Source organism: Argentina silus (genome assembly GCF_951799395.1).
Source record: "Argentina silus genome assembly, contig: scaffold_292, whole genome shotgun sequence".
NCBI classification, from domain to species: domain Eukaryota; kingdom Metazoa; phylum Chordata; class Actinopteri; order Argentiniformes; family Argentinidae; genus Argentina; species Argentina silus.
This window is the reverse complement of record NW_028152823.1, coordinates 1-12,500: the sequence shown is the minus strand read 5'-3', so window position 1 is coordinate 12,500 and position 12,500 is coordinate 1. Positions and strand designations below refer to the sequence as shown.

The 12,500-nt window shown below is 47.6% G+C and overlaps 2 protein-coding genes across 2 annotated transcripts in view; one reads left to right on the top strand and one right to left on the bottom strand.

Moving 5' to 3' along the window:
* The window catches only part of slc25a11 (solute carrier family 25 member 11), a 5,748-nt gene extending 2,927 nt beyond the window's left edge, over window positions 1-2,821 (bottom strand). Inside the window, exons 1-4 of the mRNA XM_083697871.1 lie at window positions 2,591-2,821; window positions 1,458-1,610; window positions 108-314; window positions 1-16 (exon numbers count right to left, since the gene is read on the bottom strand). The exon at window positions 1-16 is cut by the window's left edge and continues 75 nt beyond it. Of these exons, the coding sequence (XP_083553997.1) occupies window positions 1-16; window positions 108-314; window positions 1,458-1,610; window positions 2,591-2,655 (441 nt within the window). The 5' untranslated portion in view covers window positions 2,656-2,821. The remainder of the gene's footprint in view (window positions 17-107; window positions 315-1,457; window positions 1,611-2,590) is intronic.
* Window positions 2,822-3,082: 261 nt separating this feature from the next.
* LOC310824607 (motile sperm domain-containing protein 3-like) lies at window positions 3,083-10,768 on the top strand. Its single transcript, XM_083697872.1, has 5 exons — window positions 3,083-3,340; window positions 4,142-4,419; window positions 5,264-5,339; window positions 10,109-10,172; window positions 10,651-10,768. The coding sequence occupies exons 1-5, from the start codon at window positions 3,231-3,233 to the stop codon at window positions 10,651-10,653; spliced, it is 531 nt and encodes a 176-aa protein (XP_083553998.1). The 5' UTR covers window positions 3,083-3,230; the 3' UTR covers window positions 10,654-10,768.
* The last annotated feature ends 1,732 nt before the right edge of the window (window positions 10,769-12,500 follow it).

Sequence of the window (12,500 nt, the reverse complement as noted above, 5' to 3'; positions counted from 1 at the left end):
CTGGTCCACAGGGAGGCTGGGGGGGCAGAACAGTGTTACACACACACACACACACACACACACACACACACACAGAGAGAGAACAACCCCCCCCCCCCCCCCCTCACCGTCCGTCTGCAGTCATGCGGATTAGCGCCACCTCAGCGGGCGTGCCTACGAAGGCGCCGGTGGCCCCGGCCGTCATGCCAATCAGAGCCTTCATCAGGAAGCTGGGTGGAGTCCCGTCCGCCGACGTCATCTTCTCAAACAGCACCGTGTAGATGCCCAGACGGGTGGTGGTGTAGGTGGCCTGGCGAAGCAGCCCTGCTGACAGACTGGGGGGGGGGTTAGTGTGTAGGGTGTAGATGCCCAGACGGGTGGTGGTGTAGGTGGCCTGGCGAAGCAGCCCTGCTGACAGACTGGGGGGGGGGTTAGTGTGTAGGGTGTAGATGCCCAGACGGGTGGTGGTGTAGGTGGCCTGGCGAAGCAGCCCTGCTGACAGACTGGGGGGGGGGTTAGTGTGTAGGGTGTAGTGTCTAGGGTGTAGTGTGTAGGGTGTAGGGTGACACTGGGGGGGGAGGTTAGCTCTGCAGAGAGACTGGGGGGTAGTAGTAGTATATAGTTTATGGTAGTATAGTAGCCTATAGTGTATAGTAGTAGTAGTATAGTAGTATTTAGTGTATAGTAGTAGTATAGTAGTATATAGTGAATAGTAGTAGTAGTATAGTAGTAGTATAGTAGTATATAGTGTATAGTAGTAGTAGTATAGTAGCCTATAGTGTATAGTAGTAGTATATAGTGTGTAGTAGTAGTATATAGTAGTAGTAGTATATAGTTTATGGTAGTATAGTAGTATATAGTGTATAGTAGTAGTAGTATATAGTGTATAGTAGTAGTAGTATAGTAGTAGTATGTAGTGTATAGTAGTAGTAGTATAGTAGTATATAGTGTATAGTAGTAGTATATAGTTTATGGTAGTATAGTAGTATATAGTAGTAGTAGTATAGTAGTAGTAGTAGTATATAGTTTATGGTAGTATAGTAGTATATAGTGTATAGTAGTAGTAGTATATAGTGTATAGTAGTAGTAGTATAGTAGTAGTATGTAGTGTATAGTAGTAGTAGTATAGTAGTATATAGTAGTAGTATAGTAGTATATAGTTTATGGTAGTATATAGTGTATAGTAGTAGTATAGTAGTATATAGTTTATGGTAGTATAGTAGTATATAGTGTATAGTAGTAGTATATAGTATATAGTAGTAGTATATAGTGTATAGTAGTAGTATATAGTAGTAATATATAGTAGTAGTATATAGTGTATAGTAGTAATATATAGTATATAGTAGTAGTATATAGTGTATAGTAGTAATATATAGTATATAGTAGTAGTATATAGTGTATAGTAGTAGTATATAGTGTATAGTAGTAATATATAGTATATAGTAGTAGTATATAGTGTATAGTAGTAGTATAGTTACCCAGTGTAGATGCCTCCCAGACCCTCGTTACGGAGGATGGAGGCCAGAGCGTGGAAGCTGGTCTTGTACTCACGGGCCATGGAGCCCTGACCACTCAGCTGCATCCTGTTCTTAACCAGGTCCAGAGGCTGAACAAACACTGTAGCCCCCATCCTGGAGAGAGGGGGGGGGGGAGACTTAGAGATAGAGAGAGAGAGTGTATGGGTGTGTGTAGGGGGGCATGGGTTGCAACTTCCAATCAGTGTTTGTGTAAGGACAACATGTTACAATTTGATGATAAGGTCCTGCAGCATAGGTATGTCTGTGCAGTATAGGGGGTGTGTGACTAGACAGGCAGGGCTTGACTAGGCTACAACCTGTTTCACAGGACAGACCAGGCTGTTGTATGTTCTCACTGTTGTGAGATTAGTCTCATATTTTGTTGTTACTACTGCTACATTTAGCTCACCCTTCTATCCAAAGCGACTTACATTGCAGTGAGTGCATTTTCCCAGCGGGAATCGAACCCAACCTAAGCATGGTTAGCGCCATGCTCTACCAACTGAGCCACAGAGGACACCACCATTACCGCCACTCAGTCACAAGTCAGAGTCAGGAGGTTAGAGGTTCATCCAACGCTGGTCACTACAACCCGTAAGCCTGACGTCAGAGGAGCGGTCGGGTCTAAAACCGGGTGAACAGGGCTGAGCGGCTCGCCCCGTGGGGTCGTGACATTTAAACCGACATTAACACCGCGTTCACCACCATGCTTCATTGTGACGATACAAGGCAAGCTGTCAAACAGCGTGTGTGTGTGTGTGTGTGTGTGTGTGTGTGTACACAAACCGGAATCACGGATAATAACATGAGCCGATCGATGCACTGCACAAACAAGAGGACGCGCACTGTGTTTCAATTCAGATTAATTAAAACACACACACACACACACACACACACACACACACACACACACACACACACACACACACACACACACACACACACACACACACACACACACACACACAATCTCTCGCTCTCTGTCCCAACCAGACTGTCCGCGTCGCGTCCGTCCGGGCGGTTAGGTAACCTCTCCCCGGGGGGACAGGCGTGCTGTTGCCCGCTGCTACAAGGCCTCACTGCCCGCTACTCACCCGGCCAGGCCCCCGAACAGGAACTTGATGGCCTTCGGGGAGGTCTTGGGCTTCGTGTCCGCCATTGTCACGACTGTCTGTCTGTCCCCACGGTAGGTCCCCCCCCGTGGCTGTGTGAGTGTAACCGGACGATCCCTCCGGTGCCGGTGCTGGTCTTGCTGCTGCTGCGACCGCGGCTGGTTTTACCTCTACCGACGGGACAAGGTGACCCGCAATGGCGCGCACGCACGGAGACGGACAACGAGCTCCTCCAATGGGGCTGCAGCGTCGTCCGCGGCGACGCGCATGGGTTTAGGGTCTCCATTCTCTCCACTGGAGGTTGGAGTTCTATTATATAATATAATATCAGATAATATAATATAATAATAATGATGAATGATGCGTTTTCTGTTTTATAAACTGATAAACTGATTTTGTCTAGATTTTGTCTAAAACTAAATTTTGTCTCTCAACGCAAACTCTTTGACTAAGACCTCCCCTTGGTAGAAACGGACCAATGACAGCCCGTTCCACTCCATGACGCCTCTTCGGATCGACTAATCAGCGGGCAGGAGAGGCGGGACCTGGCGCTGTCACGACTGAAGAACGTAAACACGGAAATCCACCCGCGGAGAGGAATGACGGACAGGGACCAGGACCAATGAAATGTTCGAGTTGGACTCGATCTCATCTCTTCATTGGTGTGTTGTGTCAGAGGGCGGGACTCGGGGTCCGGTTTTGCAGAAGACGGACAGACGCGTCGGTGAGTCGGTAAGTTGGCGGAGAAACTCTCCTGATAAACTCTTTCTCTTTTCTCTGCAGGGCTCATTATGATCTGACACACGTTCATTTGTCATTACATTGAGTACAAACACACAACACAACGAAATACCTTAAGGTAGAGCAGCTCTGAACATCCAACAACAACAACAACAACAGAATAGAACAATAATAAGAGATCATATCTAAACAGTAACAATAATAAGATCATATCTAAACAGTAACAATAATAAGATCATATCTAAACAGTAACAATAATAAGATCATATCTAAACAGTAACAATAATAAGATCATATCTAAACAGTAACAATAATAAGATCATATCTAAACAGTAACAATAATAAAAGAGTAAATATAAGAACATAAAGGCGAGGTGTATTCCGGGGGGGTCCGTCGGTGTTTTCTTTCTATTGAGCCGCAGATGGTCACGGGAGCTGCGGAGCTGCTTGTCGGTGTTAGAGGACAGCAGCAGCCGAGGCTCGGAGGAATAACACCGTTTACTGCCCGGTAACAAAACTTCCTAACGGTCCTGAACCGAGAAACCGGAGTTCAGAGTGTGTTCTGTTCTGTTCTGACCGGCCAGGGAGACAGAGGGAAGTCCTGTTATCTCCTCGCTTCTCTGTGATCATGATGACACAAGGGACCGATCGAGATTAGCGACTGTTGTGTGACCAGATCAGACAACTGAGTGTGTGTGTGTGTGTGTGTGTGTGTGTGTGTGTGTGTGTGTGTGTGTGTGTGTGTGTGTGTGTGTGTGTGTGTGTCCTGCACTCTGCTCCTCTCGCCACCAGATGTCGCTGTTGTGATGCAGCCGAGAGCACGTCAGAGCATGGCATTGGTGGACAGAGCACCTTGCAGCAGCCAATGAGGAGCCAGGAGAGCAGGGATAGGGGCGGGGCGAGGCGGAGGGGTGACCCTGCCTCCCCCCCTCCCCTCCCTGCCTCCCCCCCTGTCCCCTTGCCTGTGTTTCTGTTCCCTACAGAGCTGGTGTTCTACTCTGAGCAGAGGAGCTCTCACAGAAGAGTCCTAACACTCTACAACCCCTTCAACTACCCCCTCACCTTCAAGAGTAATATATACCCCCTATCTACCCCCTATCTACCCCTGTCTACCCCTATATACCCCTTCAACCACCCCCTCACCTTCAAGAGTAATATATACCCCCTATCTACCCCTATTTACCCCTATCTACCCCTATATACCCCTTCAACTACCCCCTCACCTTCAAGAGTAATATATACCCCCTATCTACCCCCTATCTACCCCTGTCTACCCCTATATACCCCTTCAACCACCCCCTCACCTTCAAGAGTAATATATACCCCCTATCTACCCCTATTTACCCCTATCTACCCCTATATACCCCTTCAACTACCCCCTCACCTTCAAGAGTAATATATATCCCCCCATTATCCTAATTACCCCCTATCTATCCCTATCTACCCTTATATACCCCCTATCTACCCCTATCTATCCCTATCTACCCATATATACCCCCTATCTACCTCTATATACCCCCTATCTACTCCTATCTACCTCTATATACCCCCTGTCTACCCCTATCTACCTCTATATACCCCCTATCTACCCCTATCTACCTCTATATACCCCCTATCTACCCCCTATCTACCTCTATATACCCCATAAAAAAACCTCTATTATTGTGGAAATTGTTCAGACAAGTGTGTTCCTTAGGGATGTATGTTGCTAATCTCTCTCTCTCTCCGTCCCTCCCTCTCTCCCTCCCTCTGTCCCTCCCTTCCTTCCTCCCTCCCTCCGTCCGTCCCTCCATCCCTCCCTCTGTCCCTCCCTCTCTCCCTCCCTCCCTCCCTCTGTCCCTCCCTCTCTCTCTCCCTCCCTCCCTCCCTCTGTCCCTCCCTCTCTCTCTCCCTCCCTCCCTCCCCCCTCCCCAGTGTTGTGTACTGCTCCATCTCTCTACAGGGTGGTGGAGGCAGAGGGGAGCGTCAGACCCCACTCCTGTGTGGACCTGTGAGTTCTGTACTACCACCCTACACACTACACCCTACACACTACACACTACACACTACCACCCTACACACTACACCCTACACACTACACCCTACACACTACACACTACACACTACACACTACCACCCTACACACTACACACTACACACTACCACACTACACCCTACACACTACACACTACCACACTACCACACTACACCCTACACACTACCACCCTACACACTACACACTACACACTACCACACTACACACTACACCCTACACACTACACACTACCACACTACACCCTACACACTACCACACTACACCCTACACACTACCACCCTACACACTACCACCCTACACTCTACACACTACCACCCTACACACTACCACCCTACACACTACCACCCTACACACTACCACTCTACACACTACCACCCTACACACTACCACTCTACACACTACACCCTACACACTACCACCCTACACACTACCACACTACACCCTACACACTACCACCCTACACACTACCACACTACACCCTACACCCTACACACTACACACTACCACCCTACACACTACACCCTACACACTACCACACTACACCCTACACACTACACCCTACACACTACCACCCTACACACTACACACTACCACACTACACCCTACACACTACCACACTACCACACTACACCCTACACACTACCACCCTACACACTACACACTACCACACTACACACTACACCCTACACACTACACACTACCACACTACACCCTACACACTACACACTACCACACTACACCCTACACACTACCACCCTACACACTACCACCCTACACTCTACACACTACCACCCTACACACTACCACTCTACACACTACCACCCTACACACTACCACCCTACACACTACCACTCTACACACTACCACCCTACACACTACCACTCTACACACTACACCCTACACACTACCACCCTACACACTACCACACTACACCCTACACACTACCACCCTACACACTACCACACTACACCCTACACACTACACACTACACACTACCACCCTACACACTACACCCTACACACTACCACACTACACACTACACCCTACACACTACACACTACCACACTACACCCTACACACTACCACCCTACACACTACACACTACCACACTACACACTACACCCTACACACTACCACACTACACACTACACACTACCACACTACACCCTACACACTACCACCCTACACACTACCACCCTACACTCTACACACTACCACCCTACACACTACCACTCTACACACTACCACCCTACACACTACCACTCTACACACTACACCCTACACACTACCACCCTACACACTACCACACTACACCCTACACACTACCACACTACACCCTACACCCTACACACTACACCCTACACACTACACACTACCACCCTACACACTACACCCTACACACTACACACTACCACACTACACACTACACACTACACACTACCACCCTACACACTACACACTACCACACTACACACTACACACTACCACACTACCACACTACACCCTACACACTACCACCCTACACACTACACACTACACCCTACACACTACACACTACCACACTACCACCCTATACACTACCACCCTACACACTACCACCCTACACTCTACACACTACCACTCTACACACTACCACCCTACACACTACCACCCTACACACTACCACTCTACACACTACTACCCTACACACTACCACTCTACACACTACACCCTACACACTACCACCCTACACACTACCACACTACACCCTACACACTACCACCCTACACACTACCACACTACACACTACCACCCTACACACTACACCCTACACACTACCACACTACACACTACACCCTACACACTACACACTACCACACTACACCCTACACACTACCACCCTACACACTACACACTACCACACTACACCCTACACACTACACACTACCACACTACACACTACACCCTACACACTACACACTACCACACTACACCCTACACACTACCACCCTACACACTACCACCCTACACTCTACACACTACCACCCTACACACTACCACTCTACACGCTACCACCCTACACACTACCACCCTACACACTACCACTCTACACACTACCACCCTACACACTACCACTCTACACACTACACCCTACACACTACCACCCTACACACTACCACACTACACCCTACACACTACCACCCTACACACTACCACACTACACCCTACACCCTACGCAGTACACCCTATACACTACACACTACCACCCTACACACTACACACTACCACCCTACACACTACCACCTTACACACTACCACCCTACACCCTACACACTACCACTCTACACACTACACATTACCACTCTACACACTACACCCTACACACTACACCCTACACACTACCACCCTACACACTACCACACTACCACCCTACACACTACCACCCTACACACTACACACTACCACCCTACACACTACACTCTACACACTACACACTACCACCCTACACACTACACACTACCACCCTACACACTACCACTCTACACACTACACCCTACACACTATCACCCTACACATTACCACCCTACACACTACACACTACCACCCTACACACTACACACTACACCCTACACACTACCACCCTACACACTACCACACTACACCCTACACACTACACCCTACACACTACCACACTACACACTACCACTCTACACACTACACCCTACACACTACCACACTACCACCCTACACACTACCACCCTACACCCTACACACTACCATCCTACACACTACCACCCTACACCCTACACACTACCACCCTACACACTACCACCCTACCACACTATCACCTTACACACTACACACTACCACACTACACACTACACCCTACACACTACACACTACCACACTACACCCTACACACTACCACCCTACACACTACCACCCTACACTCTACACACTACCACCCTACACACTACCACTCTACACGCTACCACCCTACACACTACCACCCTACACACTACCACTCTACACACTACCACCCTACACACTACCACTCTACACACTACACCCTACACACTACCACCCTACACACTACCACACTACACACTACCACCCTACACACTACCACACTACACCCTACACCCTACGCAGTACACCCTATACACTACACACTACCACCCTACACACTACACACTACCACCCTACACACTACCACCTTACACACTACCACCCTACACCCTACACACTACCACTCTACACACTACACATTACCACTCTACACACTACACCCTACACACTACACCCTACACACTACCACCCTACACACTACCACACTACCACCCTACACACTACCACCCTACACACTACACACTACCACCCTACACACTACACTCTACACACTACACACTACCACCCTACACACTACACACTACCACCCTACACACTACCACTCTACACACTACACCCTACACACTATCACCCTACACATTACCACCCTACACACTACACACTACCACCCTACACACTACACACTACACCCTACACACTACCACCCTACACACTACCACACTACACCCTACACACTACACCCTACACACTACCACACTACACACTATCACCCTACACACTACCACACTACACACTACCACACTACCACCCTACACACTACCACCCTACACCCTACACACTACCATCCTACACACTACCACCCTACACCCTACACACTACCACCCTACACACTACCACCCTACCACACTATCACCTTACACACTACACACTACCACCCTACACCCTACACACTACCACCCTACACACTACCACCCTACCACACTATCACCTTACACACTACACACTACCACTCTACACACTACACACTACCACCCTACACACTACACCCTACACACTACCACCCTACACACTACCACACTACACCCTACACACTACACCCTACACACTAGCACACTACACACTATCACCCTACACACTACCACACTACACACTACCACACTACCACCCTACACACTACCACCCTACACCCTACACACTACCACCCTACACACTACCACCCTACACACTACCACCCTACACCCTACACACTACCACCCTACACACTACCACCCTACCACACTATCACCTTACACACTACACACTACCACTCTACACACTACACACTACCACCCTACACACTACACACTACACTACATAATATAATATAATATAATATAATATAATATAATATAATATAATATAATATAATATCTGCCATTTAGTTGACTTTTATCCAAAGCGTCTCACATTACAGTGAGTTTCTCCATGTCAGTAGAGATGGTCCCAGCAGGAATCAAACCCTCAACCTATGATTGGTTACTAATCACCAATCCAAGCAGTTGAACTTCTGGGTCACAAGATGGAAGCCAAGATGGCCGCTGCGGTTTCTGCTCAACTCTGCTGTATCATTCTTATTTTGATGCTAATTGTTTCTGATAATGTTTATTAAGACCGACAAACACTTCTGGACATGTTTACTTACCACAACTTTGCAATATTGCTGCTACACACTTTGCCACACAAGTCTTATGTCACTGTTTTATTATTATTATTATTATTATTATTATTATTATTATTATTATTATTATTATTATCATTGTTGGTAGTTTGATTGTTGTTGAGGAGCTTTTCCGACGCGTTTCATCACGCTTCCTCTGCCTCTGACTTCCTGTCTTGTGACCTCACTTCCTCCCCAGGGTGGTCCGTCACCAGGACGTGTCCCGGCGTCACTGGGGGAGGCGTGACCGCTTCCGTCTGGAGGTGAGGGGGGGAGGGCGGGGGGGGAGGAGGGAGGTCTGGGCCCAGCTGAGGGGGGGAGAGGGGGGAGAGGGGGGAGAGGGGGGAGCTGCCACGCCCCCAAGCCACACCCCCCAGCCCCACCCCCCCACACACACAGGTGAGCTGATGTCATCGACACTGTCTCAGTACTAGTGTGTGTGTGTCTGAGTGAGTGAGTGAGTGTCTGTCTGTCTGTCTGTCTGTCTGTCTGTCTGTCTGTCTGTCTGTCTGTCTGTGTGTGTGTCTGTCTGTCTGTGTGTGTGTCTGTCTGTGTGTGTGTGTGGGCAGCTCATGTGATTTTGGGATCTCAGAATGAACCAATAGGGAGCTCGACGCAAAACAGTGTCAGAGTGACACTTGAACGCACCATTATTTACTATTTGTGACTGTTTCGAGGCTCAGTGTGTGCGTGTGTCTGTGTGTGTGCATGCGTGCGTGCGTGTGTGTGTGTGTCCTGCAGTGAAGAGCCCCTCCCGGTTTGCTGTGTCGGTGGTGATGGGGGGGCTGTGTGTCGCGGTCCTCATGCTCCCCCTGCACAGCGAGCCCAGCCCCTTGGTTCCTACCTACACTCATGTTACCGTCACACAGAAGCTGGTCTGTGCCTACATACTGGGTAAGACACCCTGCCAACTCTGTGTGTGTGTGTGTGTGTTAGTGTGTGTGTGTTAGTGTGTGTGTGAGTGTGTGTGTGTGTCTGTGTGTGTGGGAGTGAGCGTGTGTGTGTGTATGTGTGTGTTAGTGTGTGTGTGTGTGTGTTAGTGTGTGTGTGTGTTAGTGAGTGTGTGTGTGTGAGTGTGTGTGTGTGTGTGTGTGTGTGTGTGTGTGTGTGTGTGTGTGTGTGTGTGTGTGTGTTAGTGAGTGTGTGTGTGTGAGTGAGTGTGTGTGAGTGTGTGTGTGTGTGTGTGTGTGTGTGTGTGTGTGTGTGTGTGTAACAGTCCACCTGTGCTGTCTCCAGGTCTACTCACCATGGTGTTTCTACGGTAACCCAGAGAGGACACAGTATTCTGACCAGATGCCGATTCCTCGAACCACACACACACACACACACACACACACACACACACACACACACACACACACACACATACACACACACACACACACACACACACACACACACCTTTAGGAGAACACAAGGGACCAAACATGTGTGTGTAAATAGACATGTGGAGACTCATACGTGTGTATATCAGGATGACGTTTTTATTACCATGATACGTTTGTGTACAAATAAACTGGATGAATGACTCGATCAACTCTGTCTCTCTTGCTGTGTGTGTGTGTGTGTGTGTGTGTGTGTGTGTGTGTGTGTGTGTGTGTGTGTGTGTGTGTGTGTGTGTGTGTGTGTGTGTGTGTTCATTCAGACACAGACTCAAGAACAGGAGGTAGTATCAGGAAGACTTTATTGTTTTGGTTAGGGTAGATTAGGATAGGTTAGGGTAGATTAGGATAAATTAGGGTAGATTGGGGTAGTTTAAATTATATTAGGGTAGGTTAGTTTAGGGTAGGTTAGGTTAGGATAGGGTAGATTAGGATAGGGTAGATTATATTAAATTAGGGTAGATTATATTAAATTAGGGTAGATTAGGTTAGATTAGGTTAGGGTATATTAGGGTAGATTAGGTTAGATTAGGTTAGGGTAGATTAGGTTAGATTAGGTTAGGGTATATTAGGTTAGATTAGGTTAGATTAGGTTAGGGTAGATTAGGTTAGGGTAGATTAGGTTAGATTAGGTTAGGGTAGATTAGGTTAGGGTAGATTAGGTTAGATTAGGTTAGATTAGGTTAGGGTATATTAGGTTAGATTAGGTTAGGGTATATTAGGTTAGATTAGGTTAGATTAGGTTAGGGTAGATTAGGTTAGGGTATATTAGGTTAGATTAGGTTAGGGTATATTAGGTTAGGGTAGATTAGGTTAGGGTAGATTAGGTTAGATTAGGTTAGATTAGGTTAGGGTAGATTAGGTTAGATTAGGTTAGATTAGGTTAGATTAGGTTAGGGTAGATTAGGTTAGATTAGGTTAGATTAGGTTAGGGTAGATTAGGTTAGATTAGGTTAGATTAGGTTAGATTAGGTTAGGGTAGATTAGGTTAGATTAGGTTAGATTAGGTTAGATTAGGTTAGATTAGGTTAGGGTAGATTAGGTTAGATTAGGTTAGATTAGGTTAGGGTAGATTAGGGTAGATTAGGTTAGATTAGGTTAGATTAGGTTAGGGTAGATTAGGTTAGATTAGGTTAGATTAGGTTAGGGTAGATTAGGTTAGATTAGGTTAGATTAGGTTAGATTAGGTTAGGGTAGATTAGGTTAGAT

Bases quoted from the DNA above. Each gene is read 5' to 3' on its own strand.
- LOC310824607 (XM_083697872.1), top strand. From the start codon at position 3,231: ATGAAATGTTCGAGTTGGACTCGATCTCATCTCTTCATTGGTGTGTTG. The intron at 3,341-4,141 runs GTAAGTTGGCGG...TCTCGCCACCAG, and splicing joins ACAGACGCGTCGGTGAGTCG to ATGTCGCTGTTGTGATGCAG. The intron at 4,420-5,263 runs GTAATATATACC...CCCCCTCCCCAG, and splicing joins CTACCCCCTCACCTTCAAGA to TGTTGTGTACTGCTCCATCT.